The sequence below is a fragment of the Pongo pygmaeus genome, chromosome 3 (genome assembly GCF_028885625.2).
Source record: "Pongo pygmaeus isolate AG05252 chromosome 3, NHGRI_mPonPyg2-v2.0_pri, whole genome shotgun sequence".
NCBI classification, from domain to species: Eukaryota; Metazoa; Chordata; class Mammalia; order Primates; family Hominidae; genus Pongo; species Pongo pygmaeus.
Window position 1 is genome coordinate 166,329,854 of NC_072376.2, and position 25,852 is coordinate 166,355,705.

The 25,852-nt window shown below is 39.5% G+C and overlaps 1 protein-coding gene across 8 annotated transcripts in view; it reads left to right on the forward strand.

Annotated features, from left to right (window-relative positions):
* Window positions 1-25,852, forward strand: part of MND1 (meiotic nuclear divisions 1) — a 70,667-nt gene that overhangs the window by 39,355 nt on the left and 5,460 nt on the right. For 4 of the 8 annotated variants that reach the window (XM_054484836.2, XM_054484833.2, XM_054484835.2 and 1 more), the window contains 4 exons: window positions 10,239-10,313; window positions 13,206-13,320; window positions 21,116-21,315; window positions 25,104-25,148. In XM_054484836.2, the coding sequence (XP_054340811.1) occupies window positions 10,239-10,313; window positions 13,206-13,320; window positions 21,116-21,315; window positions 25,104-25,121 (408 nt within the window). In that variant the 3' untranslated portion in view covers window positions 25,122-25,148. The remainder of the gene's footprint in view (window positions 1-10,238; window positions 10,314-13,205; window positions 13,321-21,115; window positions 21,316-25,103; window positions 25,149-25,852) is intronic. The other 4 variants (XM_054484837.2, XM_054484838.2, XM_063664217.1 and 1 more) reach the window with 2 other exon arrangements.

Genomic DNA, 25,852 nt, shown 5'->3' on the forward strand with positions numbered 1-25,852 from the left:
TCTAACTGGATTCTACGTAAGCCTTTGACTGTAGCCACAACTAAATTCATTGTCCTGACACCGTTAGGCTTCTGTTGGATCTTTCATATCTCTTAACTACTTTTTAATATTTTTAATCCTTCCTAGAAGTTAAAAATGGTTCCTTTTAAAATCTGCCTGCTTTTTTTCTTCCATATTTCCATTTCTACTTCTGGTTTTTTTTTTGTTTTGTTTTGTTTTGTTTTTAAGAGCCAGGGCCTCACTCTGTTGCCCAGGCTGGAGTGTAGTGGTGCGATTATGGCTCACTGTAGCCTTGACTTTTGTGGCTCCAGTGATCCTCATTCCTCACCCTCTTGAGTAGCTAGGACTACAGGTGCATGCCACCATGCCCAGCTAATTTTTAATTTTTTTTTTTTTTTTTTGGTCAGAGATAGGGTCTTGCTCTCCTGGCCAGGCTGGTCTCGAACTCCTGGCCTCAACTGATCTTCCCACCTTGGCCTCCCAAAGTGTTGGGATTACAGGTGTGAGCCACTATGCACGGCCTATTTCTACTTTTATTACTTTAGTCTTATTATATCTAGTTGAGGTACTAGTCACTTGTTAGGCTCTGACTCTGCCTGACAGTTCGTTTTTTCACATTGTAATTGATTGTGGTCCTATCTTTAGCAGGCATTATTTTATGTGTGTCTCAGCATGTACTTATTAAGTGGCTTCACTTGTCCTTTATGTTTCTTACTTGATGGGATTTTCATACTCTTTCTGTGTCCATTATTTAGGATTTCTGGACTACATTTCTTATTTCCAGGTTCTTAATGTGTTCCTCAGGGTTGGATTGCTGGAAATTTAACCCTCTGGTTAAGTGGAACATTAATATGCTGTATTCTTGCTAGCTTCACAGAGTGTTTTCTTTTAATGACTACTGTCTTACAGCATGTAATGAAAAATAAGTTAATCCAAAACTATTCAACAAACATCCAGTACTCACTACATGCAAAGCAATACCTTAAATTGTTCATTACCCAGCTATATTTTGTGAAAAGATCTAAGCCAATAATACTGTAACTGTATATGTAGTGGGTACTTTATAAATGCTTATTGAATGAATAGCTTTCCTGGCATGCATTACTTTATTCCAGCCACTCTTATTCTTGGACACTTTGTTGTATGTCCCAAAATAGAGGAATGGGATGTTTTAAATTTGATATCTCCCAAAATTTTTCACAGCCTTCATAGTTGGCCAGCACTATATGAAAGAGATTATTATTAAAGCTTTGTGCATTGTAACAGTTAAAATATTTACTGTGTTAAAGGCAGAAAATCCAGGTTTACTTTGCTTAAAAGATAGAGGGGAGATTGATTTAATGACTCGTTTAAGTTCAAATTTTTCAAAAGTAGAGTATGGTCCAGACACAGTGGCTCATGCCTGTAATCCCAACACTTTGGGAGGCCAATGTAAGAAGATTGCTTGACTCCAGGGGTTGAAGACCAGCCTGGGCAGCATGGTAAAACACTGCCTCTATGAAAAATACAAAAATTAGTCCAGTGTGGTGGTGCATACTTGTTTTCCCAGCTGCTCAGGAGGCTGAGGTGGGAGGATTGCTTGAGTTTGGGAGGTTGAGGTTGCAGTGAGCCACGATCATGCCACTGCACTCTAGCCTGGGTAACAGAGTGAGACCCTGTCTCAAAAAAAAAAAAAAGAAAAGAAAAAATGGTAGAGCATGCTTCAGACATCATTTAAGACTCTGACTGCATTTCTCTGCATTTATCTTGGCTTTGCCTTTTGTGTGATGGTCATGTCTTCAGGTTGGCTTTCTTCATGATGACAAGGTGGATGCCAGCAGTAATTTGGGCTGTTTGCCTCATTGTAGCTATGTAGTTTAGAATCCAGAGGGCAGGGAGAGTTGTTTCCCACAACCACTGAGCAAAAGACTTTGAACTCACGTAGACAGTGGACTTCGGATGATAATGATGTCAGTGTAGTTTCACTGATTGTAGCAAATGTACCATCTTGTGTGGGATTTTGATAGCAGAGGAGGCTGTACATATGTGGAATTAGGTAATATATGGGAAATCTCTATACCTTTCATTCAGTTGTACTTTGAACCTAAAACTGTTCTAAAACATAAAAGTGTTTGGTTTGTTTTTGTTTTTTTTTTTTTTAATGAATGAGTCCAGGCTTGGTGGTTCACGCCTGTTATCCCAGGACTTTGGGAGACTGTGGCAGGAGGATTGCGTGAGGCCAGGAGTTTGAGAGCAGCCTGGGCAACATAGTGAGACCTTGTCTCTACAAAAAAAAAAATTTTAATTAGCCGGGTATGATGGTGCACACCTGTAGTCCTAGCTACTCAGGAGGCTGGAGCAGGAGGATCACTTGAGCCCAGGAGTTTTGAGGCTACAATGAGCTATGATTGCACTAGTGCATTCCAGCCTGAGCAACAGTGGGAGACTGGATCACGAGGTCAGGAGTTTGAGACCAACCTGACCAACATCGTGAAAGCCCGTCTCTGCTAAAAATACAAAAATTAGCCAGGCGTGGTGGCTTGCCCCTGTAATCCCAGCTACTCGGGAGGCTGAGGCAGGAGAATCGCTTGAACCCGGGAGGCAGAGGTTGCAGTGAGCCGAGATCACAACACTGCACTCCAGCTTGGGCGACAGAGCAAGACTCTATCTCAACAACAACAGCAACAAAAAGGAAATCAAAGTAGACCTAACTATATATGCAGATGTGGAAATTTCTCTGAAAATAGCAAGGCGTAAGACACTACGTAAAGGATAATCCCCTATATGTTTTTAGTGTTATCCATATTGATCTATATCTAGATGTAAAGCAAAGAAATAAGACAAGAAGGATGCACACTGGGCTTTACAGGGGTCACTCTGGGGAGGAGGTTGTAGGGATGGTGCAGAAGTGGAAAGGCAAATGAGGATTTTGCTTTGAGTCTTTTAAAACAAGAATGCTCACATTTTAATCTTTTGAGAATATATTCATATAACGGGAAAATAATTTTTAAAATACTAGTTATGTATGCTAATTATATAGAAAACTTAAAAGTATGTTTCACAACACAGATAAGCATTGCTTAGATTTAGTGCATTTTCTTGTAGTGGTTTTTGTTTGTTTGTTGTTTTTTTGGTCATAGATAGGCTCTCAATGTATTATAGTTTTCCTTCTAGCTTTTAAAAAACTCAGTTGTATCCCATAGGAATTTTTCATTAAAAATACTTTGAAAACACTTCCATTAGTTGTGTAATTATGACATATTTATGCCATGAAATATGAACATTTCTCTATTGTTGAGACAAGTAGATTGCTCCCATCTTTATGTATAAATATATCTTTACAGTGTTTGTTTCCTTATGATTAATTTTTAAATGGAATATTACCTTTATTAGAAGATACAAATTTTAAATTTTAACGTAAACAAGGCCAGGCTCAGTCACTCATACCTGTAATCCCAACACTTGGGAAGCCAAGGCAGGAAGATTGCTTGAGCTCAGGAATTGGAGACCAGCCTGGACAACATGGTGAGACCCCATCTCTGCAAAAAAATGAAAAATAAAAAAATTAGCTGACATGGTGGTGCCTACCTGTAGTCGTAGCTACTCAGGAGGCTGAGGCAGGAAGATCGCTTGCGTCTGGGAGATCCTGATCACACCACTGCACTCCAGCCTGGGTGACAGAATGAGACCCTGTCACAAAGCAAAACAAGGAAACAAAAAACCCAAATAAATAAATAAATTATATGGCTTTTTTTTTCTTTTTAAAGCAGAATGGAAATATAACCTGTTTTTTTCCACAACATAGTACACGAATTTTGATAAAGCAGTAGGCTGATCTAGTTGCTTTTGCTATTATCTCTTTCTCCTTCTCTGTTCCTTGGCATTCTTTCCCATCTGTGAACATCTCTATATTCTTCCCTTAATGCTTCGACATTTTTTTAATTTCTAAAAAAGAGTAAATCAGAATTCCAATGCAGCCAGCTTGAATCAATCATTCTGTGTCTTATGAATAGTCAGTTCCTCCAGGCAATGAATTAGCCCTTTAGAAAACATTGGCATTATGTTTCTCAATCCTGATTATCTGTATAGGTGACCTGGAATGCATTTAAAGAGAAGCATCCTGTCAGTTCCTCAGATCTAAAGATGAAATCCTAGGCTGGGTGTGGTGGCTCATGCCTGTAATTCCAACACTTTGGGAGGACAAGGCAGGAGGATCACCTGAGCCCAGGAGTTTGAGACTAGCCTGGGCAACATAGTGAGACCTTGTCTGTACAATAAAAATAAAAAATTAGGCATAGTGGTGCATGCCTGTAGTCCCAGCTACTCAGGAGGCTCAGGTAGGAGGATTGCCTGAACCCTGCATTTCAAGGGGGTAGTGAGCCATGATCATGCCACTGCATTCCAGCCTGAACAACAGAGTAAGACCCTGTCTCAAAAAAATAAATAAAGATGAAATCCTGTTTTTACTAATTATAAGTAGTTATTATCGTTGCAGCTGCAGTTTTGTTCTGGGTTACTGAGTTTTTAAAAATTATTATTTGCTTTAGTGAAATTTGGAAGTGGATTTGTTACAGTATATAATTGTGACACAAGATTTTTCTCAGCCACTTTGCCAACTGGAGACCTCCACAGCCAGCAGCACCCCACTAGCCCCCACCTCGGCCTTGCTCAGCCCCAGGCCTGCTGCTGGAGGTACCCTGCCCACTTAGCCCACCTGTGTTACAGCTTGTACTGCCATTGGCGGTTCCCGAGCTCTTACTCTGCTTCCAAGAAGAACAAGAATATGCTGACAGTTGAAGGGTAAGGATGGACAGAGAAGAATTTCATTGAGTGACAGAACAGGTCTCAGTGGAGAGGGGACTCAGGGGATGGTCCCCTACCCCATAGTCCGATGATTTCTCTCCCAGTATGGCTGAATCTGGGGCTTTTATGGGCACGGAGTAGGAGAGTACATACTGATTGGTTTGTGAGTATGCAAAGAAAGACTAAAGGTACCACTCAAAGGTGAGCACAGCAATATAGAAAACCAATTAGGAAAGGGTAGGTATGTGTAAAATAGGTGAACGGTAGGGATCAGAGGAAAACCACCAAATGGGAAGACAGGTTCTCAATCTAGTCTGTGGATTTAATTTGTAGTTTGGCTTTCAGGCTTTAAACTGTCTTCGGCTTGGAGGTGGGGTTTCACCGGGGACCCGCCTCTATCTGCCTAGGCATTTTTCTGCCTCCTGCCATTATCAATTGCATTATAGAATGTTGAAGACTTTGCTCTTTAAAAGAATATTATGGTAAATACCTTTTTATTTATTTATTTATTTATTTTCATTTTAGATGAAGTCTCGCTTTTTCTCCCAGGCTGGAGTGCAGTGGTGCGATCTTGGCTCACTGCAACCTCTGCCTCCTGGGTTCAAGCGATTCTCCTGCCTCAGTCTCCTGAGTAGCTGGGATTACAGGCGTACGCCACCACACCCAGCTAATTTTTGTATTTTTAGTAGTGACGGGGTTTCACCATGTTGGTCAGGCTGGTCTCAAACACCTGACCTCAAGTGATCCACCTGCCTTGGCCTCTCAAAGTGCTGGGATTAGTGGTGTGAGCCACTGCACCCAGCCCATGCCTTTTTAAAAATATAGGCTATCACTTCTCTATTTTTATAAATGTGGACTTTCGTATTTCTTTTAAAGACAAACATTAAGATGTTTTCTACTTCGGGCTACAGTATTTAGCAGTAATTCATCTTTGCTTGTGAACTAGATAATATTTTTCTATATATAAATATCCTGTGTGTTTTAGTTGGGTTTGTTACTGTAAGAAAATAGATTCTTGTTTAGTTCACTAATTCTCAGAAGTGTGGTGTCCCCAACTAGCAGCATCACCTGGGAACATACTAGAAATGCACATTATTGGGCCCCACCCCAGATGTGCTATTCAGAAACTCAGGAGGTAGAGCCCAGCAACCTGTGCTTTAAAAAGCCCTTTGGGTTCCACTATATGCTAAAGTTTGATAACTACTGTTTCAGATAGTTTATATATGGTGACTAGAAATCTCAGCTTTTATCACATGAGGACTACATTTGGTTTATTTCCAAGGTGTAGGTTAGGAACTATGGCAGTAGTGCAGTTGTATAGATGAAAAGCTGATAGCATGGGCAGCTCCACAAGAGTTGCTTTCATTGTTTGTTTCCAGTGGTTGGGATTTTAAGAACTATGCAGTGAGCCAAGAATCCTTCACTATTGAGTTGAACCAAATTATTTCAGTACTTAGGATAATTAGCAGAAGCTTTTCCTTTAATAACACATTTTGGATTGTGCCTCCCTCTATTACCAAGATATTTAAAATGACAAATCATGAATTCCATGCTTCACATTTGAAAATGTAAGATTATTTTCATAATTAAGGAATTTCTGAATGAGCTCTCTTTCAAATGCTTTGAAGTTGTAAATAATTCCAAACAGATGTATAGTACCTGAAAGACTCTTAATTAATATAATTAAGGTATATATCCTGGCTGGGTGTGGTGGCTCATGCCTGCAATCCCAGCACTCTAGGAAGCCCAGGTGCACGAATTGCTTGAGCCCAGGAGTTCAAGACCAGCCTGGGCAACATGACAAAGTTCCATCTCTACAAAAAAATACAAAAATTAGCCAGGTGTGGTAGCATGTGTCTGTGGTTCCAGCTACTTGGGAGGCTGAGGTGGGAGGATTGCTTGAGCCCGGAAGGCAAAGGTTGCAGTGAGCCGAGTTCGGGCCACTGCATTCCAGCCCCTGTCTCAAAAAAAAAAAAAAAAAAAAAAAAAAAAAGAGAACCAGCCCATCTCAAAAAATAAAAAATAAAAGTATATATATATATGTATGTGTGTGTGTATATATGTGTATATATATATATATATATATAAAATGTCCTTTAATTATTGGCTTTTATATAATTAGTAACTTTTTGGATAATGTCTACCTGTCTGGTTATTTTAAAAACACTTTTAATGGAAAAATGTTATGCTAAAATATGTGTGTTTTTTTAATTGGAAGAAATTATTTACTTCTAAATTTAAATGTTATGTATATATTTTAATTAGTTCAGGTAGGTCCTTCAGGGTGGAATATTAACTTCTTTTATTTATTTATTTTTTTATTTTGAGATAGAATCTCACCCTGTTGCCCAGGCTGGAGTGCAGTGGTGCGATCTCAACTCATTGCAACCTCCACCTCCCAGGTTCAAGTGATTCTCGTGCCTCAGCCTCTCGAGTAGCTGGGATTATAGGTGTGCGCCACCATGACTGGCTAATTTTTGTATTTTTAGTAGAGACAGGGTTTCCCCATGTTGGTCAGGCTAATATTAACTTTTAAATTATGACCTTATTTTATAAATGAGAACTCTTTTTAAAAGAACTAGACTCCGGCCGGGTGTGGTGGCTCACGTCTGTGATCCCAGCACTTTGGGAGGCTGAAGTGGGTGGACTGCTTGAGGTCAGGAGTTCGAGACCAGCCTGGCCAACATGGCGAAACCCCATCTCTACTAAAAATACAAAAAATTCGTCAGATGTGGTGGTGGGTGCCTGTAATCCCAGCTAATCCGGAGGCTGAGGCAGGAGAATCGCTCGAACCTGGGAGACGGAGGTTACAGTGAGCCAAGATTGTGCCATTGCACTCCAGCCTGGGCAAGAAGAGTGAAACTCCGTCATATATATATATACACACACACACACACACACGCACACACATACACACATACACATACATACATACATACATACATACATATATATCATACAGCAAATTTTTTTTTTTAATTAGGAAGATAATTACTCGCAAGGAGAGGTATAACTGGTTTGTAGTGATGTCTGCCTGGCATTATCTATAGATCTTGATCATGCTATGGATTAGAATCAGTGACTGGAGAACTGTTAAAGGAAAGCTTGCAACGGTCCCTTTATGCGTACTGAGAAGTAAAAGATTTCCCAAAACAAGGGTAAACCTACCAACTTTTTGAAGATAGTATTTCTGAATTTTAAGCAAAAAAAGGGTATCTAAATATTATCCACTCTTTACATATAACTAGATCATATTGTGAACAGTTAGTTTTTTGTTGTTGTTTTTTGCGGGGGATGGGGGCGGTTTAGTTTGTCTTTTGAGATGGAGTCTCACTCTGTCACCCAGGCTGGAGTGCAGTGGCGCAATCTCGGCTCACTGCAAGCTCCACCTCCTGGGTTCATGCCATTCTCCCACCTCAGCCTCCCAAGTAGCTGGGACTACAGGTGCCCGCCACCACACCCAGCTAATTTTGTTTTTATATTTTCAGTAGAGACGGGGTTTCACCATGTTAGCCAGGACGGTCTCGATCTCCTGTCCTCGTGATCCGCCCGCCTCGGCCTCCCAAAGTGCTGGGATTACAGGTGTGAGCCACCACGCCCAGCCGTAAACAGTTAGTTTTTTATAATCAGCCAACAGAAATTAAACCCATCCAGTTATTAATTATTTTCTAAATGTTTATAATTCAAGAGTGAGGGAGGAGTGGAATATTTTTTAAGAAGGCCCTTACCTAATCACATGAATCTGTAATTTCTAACTAGTTTATAGCAAAAGGTGGAGAATTTGGTATTCGGAATTCCCTGTGGTTATTTGTTTACTTGTAGACCCAGGTGAGATTAATAAAATTGAGAAAAGAAGCCAACACTCTGAAATTAACCAGTCCTTTTTGATGTGTAGGCCTACCCACATGCCAATCAACATTCAATATCTATAGTCTCCTTATGCTGGTATTATTTAATCCATTTCCACATATAACTTATCTACTTTCTAAGCTGAGTAAAAAGTTTAAACTGATGACTTTTAAGATATATAAAACAGGCTGAGTACCAGGGTGCACACCTGTGATCCCAGCATGTTGGGAGGCCGAGGTCGGAAGATTGCTTGAGCCTAAGGGTTCAAGACCAGCCTGGGCAACATGGTGAAACTCCATCTCTAGAAAAAAATTTTAAAATAGCTGATTGTGGTGGTGCACACCTGTAGTCCCAGCTACTGCGAGGTGGAGGTTGGAAGATGGCTTGAGCCTGGGAGGCAAAGGTTCCAGGGAGTCACGATCGTGACACTGCACTCCAGCCTGGGTGCCAGAGTGAGACACTGTCTCAAGAAAAAAAAAAAGAGAAAAAGATATAAAACATAGCTAAAATTGGCAGCAGGCTAACAGATTTTTTTCTTCTTTGAGAACATAATATGTAACTATGCAATTCCTTGTAAAGTACTTTACTTAATAATAAGAAGTGACAAATTTATTATTGACTTAGTGAAATAAGTCAGGTATTTTGAAAAGACTTTAGTCAGAAGTGGAATAAAATTTGCAGAGAGAATTTATATAAAAGATTTTTTTGGATTTTCAAATTCAATTTCTTTTTTTTTTGAAACAGGGTCTCACTCTGTCACCCAGGCTGGAGTGCAATGGGGTTATCACAGTTCACTGCAGCCTGAAGCTCCCAGGCTCAAGCAGTCCTCACACCCTCACACCTCAGCTTCCTGAGTAGCGGGGACTACAGGCTCACGCCATCACGCTTGGCTAAGTTTTTTTGTATTTGTTGAGATGGGGTTTTGCCATGTTGCCCAGGCTGGTCTCTAGCTCCTGGGATCATGCGATCTGCCTGCCTTGGCCTCTCAAAGTTCTGGGATTACAGGCATGAGTCACCGTGCTTGGCCTTCAAGTTCAATTTCTAACTAAATAATAGACCTCAAGTTACTTGGAGTAGGAGTGGGAACCTAATAAATGGAGACTATGTGGAAAAGATTAAAGGCATGATATTCGTTTTATCTATCTGCATGGAATAAAAAGAAAATGTTTTTTAAACTCTTTTTTTTCAGTGTACCCTAATGATTCATGGTCCTTGGTTTTCTTCAAATTGGAGAAATTCATTCCCAGTATAGTGTTTGACTTTGTTTTCTTTTTCTTTCTTTTTTTTTTTTTTGAGACGGGGTCTTGCTCTTGTCGCCAGGCTGGAGTGCAGAGGCGCAATCTCAGCTCACTGCAACCTCAGCCTCTCGAGTAGCTGGGACTACAGGCATGCACCACCATGCCCAGCTCATTTTTGTATTTTTAGTAGAGACAAGGTTCCACCATGTTGGCTAGGATGGTCTCCATCTCTTGACCTTGTGATCTGCCCGCCTCGGCCTGGGGCGAGTGCTGGGGTGTGAGCCACCACACCCGGCGGACTTTGTTTTCATCAACTACTACATGTCAGTTTATCTCAGCAAGCTCTTTTATTTGTTTTTGATTCTCTAGTTGTCTGAGGGAAGTCAAAAGCATGCAAGCCTACAGAAAAGCATTGAGAAAGCTAAAATTGGCCGATGTGAAACGGTAAGTTTGTGTCTATAGATTCTTTTAATAATGGCAATTCTAAATATTAGAGTAAGCGACACAGAGCTTCCTGTGAGGAGGAAGCATTTCTACCAGAAGAGAAAGGGATCATAGCCAAGGATAGGAACGTTTGACCTGGTAGGATTCACTAATTGTGAGTCTAGATTTTATTATTATTATATATGGCAGCATAGCATAGAAGCATAAACCCTAGAGCCAGACTGTCTGGATTTGAAAGTCTCCCAAATTCTGTTTTCACTTTTCTCTGCTGCAAAATGGGGAGTAACAAAATCTATTATACTTCATTGGGTTATTGTGTGGATTAAACTAGTTAATATTTGCAAAGCACCTAGAAGAGGACCTGGTACATGGTAAGCCCTATATAAATGTTTATGTAAATTTTTAAGAGTCTTTTAAAAAATTTTTTTGCATAGAACAAACTGAAAACCATCAACATAGTGTCTTTGGCCTTGTAATATTTTAAAATTTTTAAAATAAATATTGACCTATTTTATTTTTTAAAGTACAATATTTTTCTAAGTATTAGGTTAGAGATTTTTAAAAATCATTTCACTTTCTATTTTCATCATTATCTAAACTATAGATTTATGACTTTAAAAAATATTGAAGATCAACATGAACCACTAAGCATTTCATCCGGGTCTCTATTTGTATCACTTGATTGGGAAAGAAAGCAACTGGAAAACTTGTCACATAGTAGAAAGTAATACAGCAAAGCTTTACAGCGGCTTTATGCTTTCAAAGTTATTTCACATATATTCTTTTATGTGACTCATCAGCACAGTCACAGATAGGAATTGGAGAATAGTCATTTCTGAAGAATATTCAAGGAAAAGTAAACTCTGGGCATAACCTGAAGCTGTTCTATTTCCTCTTCAGTTGACAGTAGCAACTACCACTTCTTTATTTGTTCCTTTCGTTTGTTTTTTTTAAACACTGGCAATAACCACCTTCAACTAATGGTGACATATGCTTGCCCAGAAGTTGTCAGCCAGTCTAGTTTTAATCCACTGGAACAAGTGCATCTTGCGGGGAAAAACCCACTAGCAAACATAGTTGCCGCCTGCAGATATCAGAAGAGTTTAGTGGTTCAGAAAGGTTCCTAAGAAAGATGAAGTCTTGTGCTCATCCTGATCTTACCAGCCAGGACTTTTCAGAACTACCTAGCCCCTATCTGCTAATTATTCTTGATGATGGTCGTGATCCTGCTGTTGGTAAAGAAGAAAAATAGCTAACGTGTATTCTGCTTACTCTGAGCCAGGCAACTACTGTTCTAAATGGATTTTGTATATTTATTGAATACTACCAGCAGTCTAGGGAGGTGGCTACCATTACTGTCTCCATTTTGCTTTCGAGGAACTGGAGGCACAAAGAGGTTAAATACTTTGGCAAAGATCTCAGTGATAGTGATTGTCTAAGATTGTTTCAATGCATGATACCTGGAGAACTATCATTATATTCACATTGGATGTTCACCACTTTGCTTCTCCTGTCTTTTTTTCTCCTCTTGATTTTGTTTTGTTTTCTTTTGTTCTTTGGTTTGTTCTTTAGAGATGGAGTATCTCTGTATTGCCCAGGCTGCCCTTGAACTCCTGGGCTCAAGTGATCCCCCTGCCTCAACCTCCTGAGTAGCTGGTACTACAGGCAGGCACCACCACACTTGGTGACAGTGTTCCTTTTGAAGCATGTATAATTTGGGTATTGATGGCAAATAATGACCATCTTCTTATATTCTAGTTATTTTAAAATCTCTCCTGAGCTGTGCTAATGTGATATACACTAACCATGTGTGGCTATTTATATTTAAATAAAAATTAGCTACAATTAAATTTAGTTTCTCAGTCACAGTGGCCACATTGCATATATTGAGTAGCCACATGTGGCTAGTGGGTCTTGCAGTAAAGAGTGCAGATCTAGAAAGTTTTCCTCACTGCTGAGAGTTCTGCTGGGCTGTGCTGCTTCTGAGCGTGCTGCTCTGTATATGCAGTCTCTTGTACAAATGCTAGCAAAGGAACTCTTTTCACTTTGGAACCAAAAGGAACAGCTAAAAGCAAAGTAGAAAAATACAAATAAAAAATACAAGGTAGCTGGCAACCTTATGAGTCGTGTTAGGCAGTTTGAACTTTACTTGATTTTGCCTCGAATTTATCCTATGATTCTGTACTATAATCTTTGCCAACATTTGGTTTTTGTTTGGGCTTACTTTTCAGGTTTCAGAAATACAAATTGAATACGTATAGCACTATGACTTCTACCTGCTAGTGAGAAATATGGCTAGACATTTCAAATGGTTTTTATTGGATCATATTGTATTTTGAAGCTTTATTCTGGTTTACCTTTAAAGAATAGGTGGTGGGAGGCCTCAAGCTACAATTGTATTATTTCTTTAAATGTATATAAAATATAAAGGATATATTAAAATATTCTTAAAAATTGAAAAATTGTCTAGAACACTTTTAAAGATAATTGTATAATGATCGATGTTGTCTTAAAATGTTACTTACACATATAGACATAATCTTGTGAAACTACTCAAAAAGTAGTATAATTTTTTTCTCTAACATACGACGACATGGTCATCTTAGAGTTCTAACATGAACCTCTCACCTATTTATGAGCATTCCATTCTACATATTAACTCCCATTTAGTTATTCAATATATATAAAAGATACTTGAGATTTCAGGAAAGATGAGAATTGAGCTTGTTCTTATACTGTGAATATCTGTGTGTGTATACTTATATAAATAATGTCAAAAGTCTAATGCACATCATTTATAAGAAATAAAATGAAATTGTTATAAAATGTATTACCTTACAACATATAGAATTTTGTTTGTGTTAATTGAACATAAAACTATCTGGAATGCAGGAAGAGCGAACTAGGCTAGCAAAAGAGCTTTCTTCACTTCGAGACCAAAGGGAACAGCTAAAGGCAGAAGTAGAAAAATACAAAGACTGTGATCCACAAGTCATGGAAGAAATACGTAAGTTTGTGTCATACCTTAGGGATCTTTAACTTTGATAATGAAAAAGACTTTATATTTGTAGTTGCCTGCTAACCATTCTCCATGTATATGAGAAAATAAAACCAGTTAAGATAGTATTCTGTTTGTAGTACTCTAATTTTGTATTTGTAACATAGTAGGAAAATATTGCTTTAGTATTGCCATTAAGAAGTCTTAATGTGCCGGGCACGTTGGCTTATGCCTGTAATTCCAGCACTTTGGAAGGCTGAGGTGGGTGGATTGCTTGAGCTCAGGAGTTCAAGACCAGCCTGGCCAACATGGTGAAATCCCATCTCTACAAAAAAAACCACAAAAATTAGCCAAGCATGGTGACAGATGCCAGTAGTCCCAGCTACTCAGGAGGCTGGGGTGGGAGAATCCCTCAAGCCCAGGAGGTTGAAGCTGCAGTGTGCTATACGTGCCATTGCACTCCAGCTTGGGTGACAAAGTAGAACTCTGTCTCAAAAACAAAGTCTTAATGTTAGAGCATTGAACAGTGACAACTTTGAAATTACAAGCATTTTAAAATTAAGGAAGATGTGTGGGATAGAAGGATAAAGACATAAAATATAAGGTTAGAGAACTGAGGAGTCAGAAAAAGAGCTAATTTGGCCTCAAGAACTTTGATTCTGTAAAGAAATCCATCATTATCTTCTAGGAAAAATGATACCATAAGTAGAAAAGTTTGCAAGTTGCAGAAAATCAGTCTGTACATTGAGTTGCCTTTTAAATATACCAGTGATTTTTTTTCCTTCTTTTAGACCAGAGTCCCCAGAGCCTTGTTTTGAATAATGTTTATATTTTTTTAAAGATAGAAATGTGAATATTTGAGGAGATAAAAGAGTGTAAAAAGACAGAGCATTTAATTATTTGGGAAAATATTTATAACTTTTAAAATAATTTTCTATCTTAGCCTGTCTTTTATTTAGGAAACTTTACCAAGTGAAACTTATAGAAAAACTGATATTATAGTGTGTGATAGAAGGCTTTGAAAGAAATGGAAAATATTTGGTGTGTTAAAATTAACCTGAGGATAGTTTGATTGCAACTAAGCTGGCCTAGTCCTTGGCAGTGGTCTTTACAATTAAAGAATTTTAAGCAGTTCAGTTAGTGTAAATCTAAAGTTAAACTTCATTTTAGAGACAGGTCACTGCTTTGCACAACTCCAGGAGGCACCATTCACATATATGGAGTACATAGCCTAGGTGGTGATATGTAGTGCCACTGGTTCAGCTGATTACCCAGGATGATTTTCAAAGAGAGGTGGAGGCAGAAGAACTCCCTGAGCCAGTCATTGTCTGTAAATTAAGTATTTCGGGAGACATGTCAGCTCTTTTATGCTGACCACAGATTTATTTGTCATCGTCCTGCAGAAGAAAGTGCTAATCAAATCTACACCTACAAAAATAAACACCTAATCTGTTTGAAAGTTTTAACTAATACCAGATGATCCTCAGTGAGCACAAGCACATCACAACAGGAGAGTACCTCACAGGTAGAAGGTTACTGTTAGGAAGCTAGGCCTGCGTATGATTCATCTTCAAAATGAAACAGACTGCTTGTTCAGGAAGACTTAGAACATTGTGTACCTTATTTAGAGCACCTTCTCATTCTCTTGCAAGAGAACTTCAAGCACAGTTTTCTTAACTAGGTTGAATACTTTCAGGTGATTTATTTTCAGGATAGCATGACTGTGCCCTCTAGCAGTTCATCATGAAAAATCTGAGTTTCACGATAACCAAATCTGACCCTTCATTTACTCTTACTTGCCTTTTTTCCTGATTTCAGTTTTGTGTGATTCTTGTACTTTTTCCTTGGTGTGCTACCTCTTTGCTTACCTGTTTCATTCTCTTTTATGTCTGGGACCTACAACTCTTAGGTATATCCAAAAAGACATAAGCTTTTCCACTCCGTGGTCGCTATTGTACTGCCACAGCTATTTCCTTGGGCAGGTGACCCTCACTGACATCACCTCCAATTGACTCCCCAGTCCTTTTCTTAATTTTGATACATTCTGCCCTCTCAGGAATGAATAAAACTCTTATTTAGGCTTACTAAACTACTGTAACCTACACTGATAGTGACCCTGAGCCAGTGGATCACATTAAGGTTCAGGAAATTAACAGAGATAGGGAATTGTGCCAGACCAATTCATGAAGTGGGGAAAACTTGTATTTTAGGCATGTAATTTAAGATGTTGCCATTCCTTGTAGGTCTGATTCAAGTAGCACTTTTGGCAAACACATCACCTCTTAGGTAATAAAACTTCAGAAAAGAAGTTCAGGGTATACAAAGGACGGTGAACTTTCTGGAGGGTGGAATAACACAGTTGAGGAGGCAGCAACTGAAATTTTAAACTGGTTGCCTGCATTCTGCTGTCTATCTTAACCCTTGAATTTATAACTTTGGTAATTTATTTCCCAACCCAAGGAAAACATGCCATTGTGAATGAGTATTACAGTATATGAGGTCTCACTGAGAGAACAAACCTGAAATTTTCTGGTTTTCAGTGAGATTTTTTTTTGGAGACAGGGCCTTGCTCTGTCTCCCAGGCTGAAGTGCAGTGCACTTCACTGTAGCCTCAACCCCCGCAAGCTCAAGTCATTCTCCCACCTCAGCTTCCCAAGTAGCTGGGACTACAGGCACATGCCACCATACCCAGCTAGTTTACTTTTACTTTTATTTTTTATAGAGATGGTGTCTCGCTGTATTGCCCAGCTGGTCTCGAACTCCTGGCCTCAAGCAATTCTCTCCCCTTGGCCTCCCAAAGTTCTGGGATTACAGGTGTGATTCACCATGCTTGGCCTTTATCATTTTTCATCAACATCAGACTAGGTTATCTTTTAATAGTTATTTATACAACCATGTAAAGATGGATCCTGGAGAACTTATAATGGAGTCTATTAGAGATATATTAATTTTTTACTTGGGAATGAGAGAGTAAGAATCCTTCCTTCCTGGCTTTGTGCATTTTAAAAAATTTATTAAAGATTATCATCTTTTTTTCCAGGCACAGTGGCTCATGCCTGTAATCCCAGCACTTTGGGAGGCCAAGGCAGGAAGATAGCTTTAGGCTAGGAGTTTGAGATTAGCCTGGGCAAGAGAGTGAGACCCTATCTCTACAAACAATTTAAAATTAGCTGGTCATGCTGGCATGCACTTTAGTCAAGTTTTCTTCCTCCAGTTTTATTACCTTTCTACTTGAGAGGCTGAGATGGGAGGATTGCTTGCACCCAGTAGTTCAAGGCTGCAGTGAGCTATGGTCGTGCCACTATACTCCAGCCTGGGCAACCGAGTGAGACCCTGTTTCTTGAAAAAGGATTAACATCTAGCAAGATAAAATTCATTATGTCTGGCATACAAGCAAAGACTACCAGGCCTGGAGAGAAGTGGGAAAACATGATCTATAATGAGCAGAATACTCCATCAATCAAAATTGACCCAGAAATTTGGATCAGAAGACCAGAACATTTAAAAAGTTATTATAACTGTATTCCATATGTTCAAAAAGTTAAGTGGAAATAGAGAAGATATAAAAAAGACCCAGGTCAAACTTTTGGACATGAAAACTACAATGTCTGACATGAAAAATACACGATGGTAAATTACCAGCAGATTAAATTTTGCAGAAGAAAGAATTGATGTTAGTTGAAGATACAGCAATAGAAACATCCAAAATGAAACACAGAAAATAAAGAATTTAAAAAATATGAAAATGGGGCCAGGCGCAGTGGCTCATTCCTGTAATTCCAGCACTTTGGGAGGCCAAGGTGGATGGATCACTTGAGCCCAGGAGTTCGAGACCAGCCTGGACAGCATATGGAGTCCTTGACTCCCATATAAATAAAATAAAAATTTTTAAAATATGAAAATGGCATCTGTGAGCCTTAAGACAACTTCAAGGGACCTATAGATATGTGTAATTACAGTCCCAAATGGAGTATGTTTTGGTGGGAGGAGAGGTTGCTGAGCCAGAAAAATATCTGAAGAAATAAAAGCTAAAGTTTTTCAAATTCGATGAAAAGTGTAAACCCACAAATCCAAGAAATTTAAATATTTAAGTAGTAGATGCCAGTGATCCCATTATCACTAACTTTAGAGAACTTCTTAAGACTTTAACCTCTACTCACCCCAAATCTCCATTCCTCAATGAAATTATTGTTTTTAAAATGCACTTTTTGATAGGGGTTTCATGGGATTTCAGCTATCATGGTAACGCAGAACAGATTATACTGGATTAAAGGCTTATGAGTTTCACAAATTGATTTTAATAGGATTTGGTTCTTAGTAGCATGGCTATAGCCCCCCATATTATATTGCTCAGGCTTATCTCTAAGTCTGTCATGATTTTATTCAGAGAACAATTTGGTGACTGTAGCCATAACCATTTGTTCATATGCGGCATGGCTATGTATTTTCTTATTTCTCATTAACACCCGTGAGAAATACATATATTTAATTATGCCAGTTGAATTATTGATATCATTAAGCAAGTATTTAGAAGACTAATTGCTTTGGAGGCAGAGGCAGGCAGATCACTAGGGGTCAGGAGTTTGAGACCAGCCTGGCCAACTTGGTGAAATGCTGTTTCTATTAAAAATACAACAATTAGCCGGGCATGGTGACACACACCAGTAATCCCAGCTACTCTGGACGCTGAGGCAGGAGAATCGCTTGAACTGGGGAGGCGAAGGCTACAGTGAGCCAACATCACGCACTGCACTCCATCCTGGGTGACAGAGTGAAACAGTCTCAAAACAACAACAACAAACATTAATTGCAATATCAAAGAAGTGATATTTAAAAGCAACAATTCTTATTTATTTTGAAGGGGAAAAGCAACAATTCTTTAAAGAATTTTTTAATTTAGCTATTCTGACCATTATTCAAATGTGACCAGATAAAACATGTTAGTAGAAATTAAATTCCCACAAAAATACTTGAAAATATCTTAGAGGTACTTAAGTAATTTTCTTATAAATAAATGCCAGGATGACAGTAAAAAGGTGGAGTAAAGACTTCTGAAACTTTGCCCTTTCAGAAAACTTGCAAAAATTGTTGTAGTCTACTTTTTCAGAACTCTGGAAATTAACCAAAGGCTTACAGGAGCCTACTGAGGAAAATTAGCAGACTCTGAGTAAGAATAATGAGCTTTGCGGTATTGAATTTGCCTATACTCATTTCCCACTCTCACCTCAGCAGTGACCTTGAAGGATAACAACCCTGCATTCCTACTGTCTAGGGGAGCAAAATGCAGCTGGAGCTCTGTAAGAGCCTTGATCCCAAAGAATTGTCATTATTTACATGTTTGGTGGTTCCCTGGAGGACACCAGTAGGAAAAACTGTCTTTATTTGATCTGGCCTGGGGTATGCCCAATGCTAAAATCCTCTCTGTGGGGAGTGTTTGTCTATAACAATTATAAACAATAATTTTAACTTCTCAGTTAATCATTGTTGATGAATAACAGTTGAGGCAAACAGTAGACTAATCAAAAAGCCTAAAAGGGCCAGATGCAGTGGTTTATGCCTATAATCCTAACACTTTGGGAAGATTGCTTGAGCCCAAGAGTTCAAAACCAGTCTGAAGAAAATGGCAAAACTCCATCTGTGTAAAAAATTTAAAATTAGGCATGGTGGCATGTGCCTGTAGTACTAGCTACTCAGGAGGCTGAGGTGGGAGGATCACTTGAGCCTAGGAGATCAAGACTGCAATGAGCCATGATGGCGCCACTGTGCTCCAGCTTGGGTGACAGAGTGAGACCCTTCTAAAAAAAAAGGAGAAACTAAATTATATGTTCATGAGAGCCTTGAAGAGCAACATATTCCTGGAAATATAGAAGGCCTACATGCATGCTTAGGGTTGTTCACATTCTCAGTAAAAACCTGGGACAGTCCCCACATCTAACTGACCTTGATGCTCTGTGCAAGCAAGAAGCGAAGACTAAGTCAGAGTTATAAACTACCTTGCTGAGAACGCATGTCGCAGCACATGCAAACCCTCTTAGCAAAGACGGCTGAGCCCGTTGGAAAAGAGAACCTCTTCATAGAGGTTTAGTCCAAGCGTTTAAGGAAATCTCTGTTCAATTAATAGCTTGACCGCTAAGCTAACCAAGTAGAGCTTCAGTGGCCACACTTAAGAACATGGACTTTACAGATTGAGTTCAGGAAAATTACTAAACAAATTGTAACAACTACTACAAGCAACAATCCACAATCCTGGGGAGGGGGAAAAATCTGCTTTCTAGGGTTGCTATTTATATATATATATATATATATTTTTTTTTTTAGACAGAATCTTGCTGTGTAACCCAAGCTGGAGTGCAGTGGCACGATCTTGGCTCACTACAACCTCTGCTTCCTGGCCAGGTTCAAGTGATTCTCATGCCTCAGCCTCCCAAGTAGCTGAGATTACAACGCCTTATATTATTTTTTAAATTAATTATTACTTTTTTTTTTTGAGACACTCTCACTGTCGCCTCAGCTGGAGTGCAGTGGCATGATCATGACTCAGTGCAGCCTCAACCTCTTGGGCTCAAGCAATCCTCCTGCCTCAGTCCCCTGAGTAGCTGGAACTACAAGCACATGCCACCGTGCTGAGCTAATTTTTGTATTTTTTGTAGAGACAGGATTTCACCATGTTACTCAGGCTAACATTTTAAATATCCAGTTTTGCAACAAAAAGATTGCAAGACATACAAAGAAATAAACTATGGCTCACATACTGGAGTAAAAATGTTTCAATGGAAACTGTTTTCAGTGGAAACTGTTTTCAATGGAAACTGTTCCTGAGAAAGCCCATGTGTTGGACTTACTAGACAAAGACACTTTAAATATATTCAAAGAGAAATGAAAAAGGAGAAAATCAAAACCAAAAATTGGTTCTTTTTTTTTTTTTTTTTTTTTTTTTTGAGGTGGAGTCTTGCTCTGTCACCAGGCTGGAGTGCAGTGGCATGATCTCAGCTCACTGCAACCTCCGCCTTCTGGGTTCAAGCAACTCTTCTGCCTCAGCCTCCTAAGTAGCTGAGACTACAGGCAAGCGCCACCACGCCCAGCTTTTTTTTTTTTTTTTTTTTGTATTTTTAGTAGAGACGAGGTTTCACCATGTTGGCCAGGATGGTCTCGATCTCTTGACTTCGTGATCTGCCTGCCTCAGCCTCCCAAAGTGCTGCAATTACAGGCGTGAGCCACTGCATGCAGCTTTTTTTTTTTTTTGAAACGGGGTTTCACTCTTGTGGGAGTGCAGTGGTGCGATCTTGGCTCATTACAACCTCCGCCTCCGGGTTCAAGCGATTCTCCTGCATCAGCCTCCTGAGTAGCTGGGATTACAGGTGCCCACCACCACGCCCGGCTAATTTTTTTTTTGTATTTTTAGTAGAAACGGGGTTTCTCCATGTTGGCCAGGCTTGTCTCGAACTCCTGACCTCTGGTGATCTGCCTGCCTCGGCCTCCAAAAGTGCTAGGATTACAGGCATGAGCCACCACACCCGGCTAATTTTTTTTTTTTGTATTTTTAGTAGAAACGGGGTTTTGCCATGTTGGCCAGGCTTGTCTCGAACTCCTGACCTCTGGTATCTGCCCGCCTCGGCCTCCAAAAGTGCTAGGATTACAGGCATGAGCCACCACACCCGGCCCAAAAATTGGTTCTTTAAGCGGATCACAAAGTCGACAAACCTTTAGCTAGACGAAAGAGAAATAGAAAAAAATTAATAGCTGGGACTAGAAGTGTGCACTGCTACACCTGGCTTATTTTTTTTTTTAATTATCTTTTTTGCAGAGACGGGGTCCTGCTACACTGGTCTTGAACTCCTGGGCTCAAGCAGTCCTCCTGCCTCAGCCTCCCAAAGTGCTAGGAATCCAGGCGTGAGCTATTGCACCCGGCTGAAAGACAATATTATTAAGGAACTACTCCCCAAATTGATCTACAGATTCAATGCTAAACCTATCAAAATTTCAGCTGCTTTTTTGCAGAAATTGGTAAGCTGATCTTAAGTTTCATATGGAAAGGCAAGAGATCCAGAATAGTCAAAAGAATCTTGAAAAAGAACAAAGTTACAGACTCAAATTTCCCAATTTCAAAACTCGCTACAAGGCTACAGTTATCAAGACAGTATGGTAGTGGTATGAGAATAGACATACACACTTTCGGAGGCCGAAGCAGGTGGATCACGAGGTCAGGAGATGGAGACCATCCTGGCTAACATGGTGAAACCCCATCTCTACTAAAAATATAAAAAATTAGCCAGGCATGGTGGTGGGTGCCTGTAGTCCCAGCTACTCGGGAGGCTGAGGCAGGAGAGTAGCGTGAACCCAGGAGGCGGAGCTTGCAGTGAGCCAAGATCATGCCACTGCACTTCAGCCTGGGCGACAGAACGAGACTCTGTCTCAAAAAAAAAAAAAAGAATAGACATAGATTAATGGAATGGAATCAAGAGTCCGGAAATAAACCCAATTGATTTTCAACAAAGGTGCCAAGACCATGGAATCAGGAAAGAAATCATGTTTTTAGCTTATGGTATTGGGCACAACTGGATATCCACATGCAAATGAATTAATCTGAACCCCCACCTTACATCAAAAAAATTAACTCAAATGGATCAAAGACCTACATGGAAGAGCTAAAACTATGAAACTGTCGCCCAGGCTGGAGTACAGTGGCGTGATCTCGGCTCACTGCAGGCTCTGCCTCCCGGGTTCAGGCCATTGTCCTGCCTCAACCTCCGGGTACCTGGGACTACAGGCACCCACCACCACACCTGGCTAATTTTTTACATTTTTAGTAGAGACGGGGTTTCACCGTGTTAGCCAGAATGGTCTTGATCTGACCTCGTGATCTGCCCGCCTCGGCCTCCCAAAGTGCTGGGATTACAGGCATGAGCCACTGCGCCAGGCCGGATTTATTATTTCTTCATCCTTGGGTTAAGCAACAATTCCTTGAATATGACACCAAAAGCAGAAACAACCACAGAAAAAGTAGATAAATGGACTTCATCAAAATTAAAAAGTTTTGTACAATATCAAGAAAGTAAAAAGAGGCTGGGCACAGTGTCTCATGCCTGTGATCCCTGCACTTTGGGAGGCCAAGGCGGGCGGATCATGTGAAGCCAGGAGTTTGAGACCAGCCTGGCCAACATGGTGAAACCCCATCTCTACTAAAAATACAAAAATTAGCCAGGTGTGGTGGCACACATCTGTAATCCCAGCTACTCAGGAGGCTGAGGCAGGAGAATCGCTTGAACCAGGAAGGCAGAGGTTGCAGTGAGCCAAGATTGTACCACTGCACTCCAGCCTGGGTGACAGAGACTCCATCACAAAAAGAAAAAAAGAAAGTGAAAAGTGAACTCAGGATGGAAGAAAATATTCACAAGTCCTATATCTGACAAGTGTCTAGTATCCAAAATATATAAAGAACTCATAATACAACAATAGAAAGACAACCCAGTTGAAAAATGAGCAAAGGATATGAACGGACACTTCCCCCAAGAAGATATACAGATGGCCAGTAAGCACATGAAAAGATACACAAAATCATTAGGAAATGCAAATCAGAACCCCAGTGAGATACTACTTCACACTTGTATTAGTCTGTTTTCACACTGCTAATAAAGACATACCTGAGACTTGGCAATTACAAAAGAAAGAGGTTTATTGGACTTACAGTGCCACGTATTTGGGGAAACCTCACAATCATGGCGGAAGGTGAAAGGTACGTCTCACATGGTGGCAGATGAGAAGAGAGCTTGTGCAGGGAAACTCCCATTTTTAAAGCCATCAGATCTTGTGAGACTCATTCACTATCATGGGAACAGGGCAGGAAAGACACGCCCCCATAATTCAATCACCTCCCACTGGGGTCCTCCCACAACACGTGGGAATTGTGGGTGTTACAATTCAAGAGGAGATTTGAGTGGGGACACAGCCAAACCATATCAACACCCATTAGGATGGCTATAATGTAAAAATAGAAAATAACGAGGCTGGGCATGGTGGCTCACGCCTGTAATCCCAGCACTTTGGGAGGCCGAGGCAGGTGGATCACCTGAGGTTGGGACTTGGAGACCAGCCTGACCAACATGGTGAAACCCTGTCTCTACTAAAAATACAAAATTAGCTGGGTGTGGTGGCGCATGCCTGTAATCCCAGCTACTCGGGAGGCTGAGGCAGGAGAATTGCTTGAACCTGGGAGGCGGAAGTTGCAGTGAGCCAAGACCACGCTATTGCACTCCACCCTGGGCAACAAGAGCAAAACTCCGTCTCAAAAAAAAAATAGAAAATAATAAGTGATGAGACTGTGGAGAGACTGGAACTCTTAGATTGCTGGTGGTATTATAAAGTGGTGCTACCACTTTGGCAAACAGTTTATCTCTTCGCCAAAATATATACCCAAGATAATTGAAAATATGTCCACACAAAAATTATTCGTATTAGCAGAAACAGCCCAAATGTCCATCAGCTGATGAAAGGATAAGCAAATTGTAAAATAGTACCTAGCATAAAAAAGAATGAGGTATTGATACATGAATGAACCTTGAAAACATTGTGTTAAGTGAGAGAGGCCAGACCTAAAAGACCACATATCGTATGTTTCGTTCATATGAAATGTACACAAAAGGGAAATCCATAGAGAAGAGACAGCAACTAGGTTAGTAGTTGCCAGGGGACGGAGGGAGAAGGAATGTGGAGTGAGTGCTAAGGGGCACAAGGGTTTTTTCTGGGTGATGAAAAAAATGTTCTGGAATTAAATACTATAATGGTTGTACAATTTTGTGACTATCATAAAAACCACTGAAAGCCAGGCATGGTGCCCCATACCTGTAATCCTAGCACTTTAGGAGGCCAAGATGGGGTGGATCGCTTGAGGCCAGGAGTTGGAGACCAACCTGGGCAACATAGCAAGACCCCTATCTCTACAAGAAATAAAAAATGAGCTGGGCATGGTGGCGCATGCCTGTAGTCTCAGCTGCTCAGAAAACTGAGGCAGGAGGATTGCTTAAGCCCAGGAGTTTGAGGCTACAGTGAGCTATGATCACACCATGGCACTCCAGCTTGGAAGACAGAGTGAGACCCAGTCCCTAAATAAGTAAATAAATAAATAAAAATTACTGAATTATATAGTTTACTATGCTGAATTTTGTGACATATAAATTATCTTTCAATTAAAAATGCCATCATCGTAAGTAATAGTTAATGCCCCGTTAATCATGGCATTGTTACATGCTGTGCAGATTAACTTGAAGTACATAATATACATACAGATACATTTGATAGCACGATGTGTATTTAACTCTAAAGTAAAAGTAAATACTTCCTGCTATGAGATTACTTTCTTATCACTAAAATTTTTTTTAGAGTCACACTTATTGTGGTCTTATAATGCCTATATAGTAAAATTCTTATCATTAAATTTAACTTATTTTGTTGTATTTTGGTATGGTGAGTTGTTTGAAAAACATCTTATTTAAACTTACATGTTGTCTTTAAAGGAGCAAGTACAATGATGATGGACACTTAGGAAAGGGAAATTGTTCACTTTGACTTTCCATTAATTACTAATATTACTGCAACTCCCTAAATTTCCTTGAGAATTTGCAAGAGTTTGTAAAATACAATATTATGTCACTATTTCAGCTTTTTTCATAGCCATTTTATACATAAATTTTATAAAAATTTGTTCATATGAAAAAATACAAATGTATACATAGCTAAAGATAATTTTATATATACATATAAATACATTTCATTTTATATATATAATTTTTTTTCAGGCCAAGCAAATAAAGTAGCCAAAGAAGCTGCTAACAGATGGACTGGTATGTACTATAATAATGCTGATAAACTATAGCTAAACTCCCTTCACACTTACTGTGACGTGAAATTCAGATACCTTGTGCTAGCTTTGTTCAAGAAAGGACGTTAATGTAAAATGTTTGCATTACTGAAATGTTTACATATTAAATCATTTCAGTTATTTAAGGTTTTTTTATAATCTTATGAGTCATTTTGTAAAGCATAAGATATTTTTGTAAAACTAATGATTGCTTCCAGTTTAACTTTTGTACAACTTTTCCCAAGATAAGTCACTTGGGCTAATCACTTAACTTTCATATATATTAATGTAAGCTACACTTTAAGATAATGAAATCTTAAAGATTTATCATCTTGCTAATAATAATAATAATAATAATAGCTAAGGTTTGTTGAGGACTATTTGCCAGTTATTGTAATGTCTGTGGTTCATTCTCATTTTATCTTCATGATAATCTTGTGAGGTAGATATGATTATTATCCCTAATTTAGGAGACAAAACTAAGACCCTCAGGAGTCCAAGGCCACACATGTGTCAGACAGCAGAACGGGAATTATAATCCAGCTTTTTTGGCTGGACTTAAAATGACTATGTTTAGTCAAAGGCGATTAGTCACTGGAAGAACATGCTAGAGCCAGGTTTCTCTGACTCCCTGTCCAGGCCTCTGTTTCACACAAAAAATATAATAATTATTTTTTTCCTACTCTA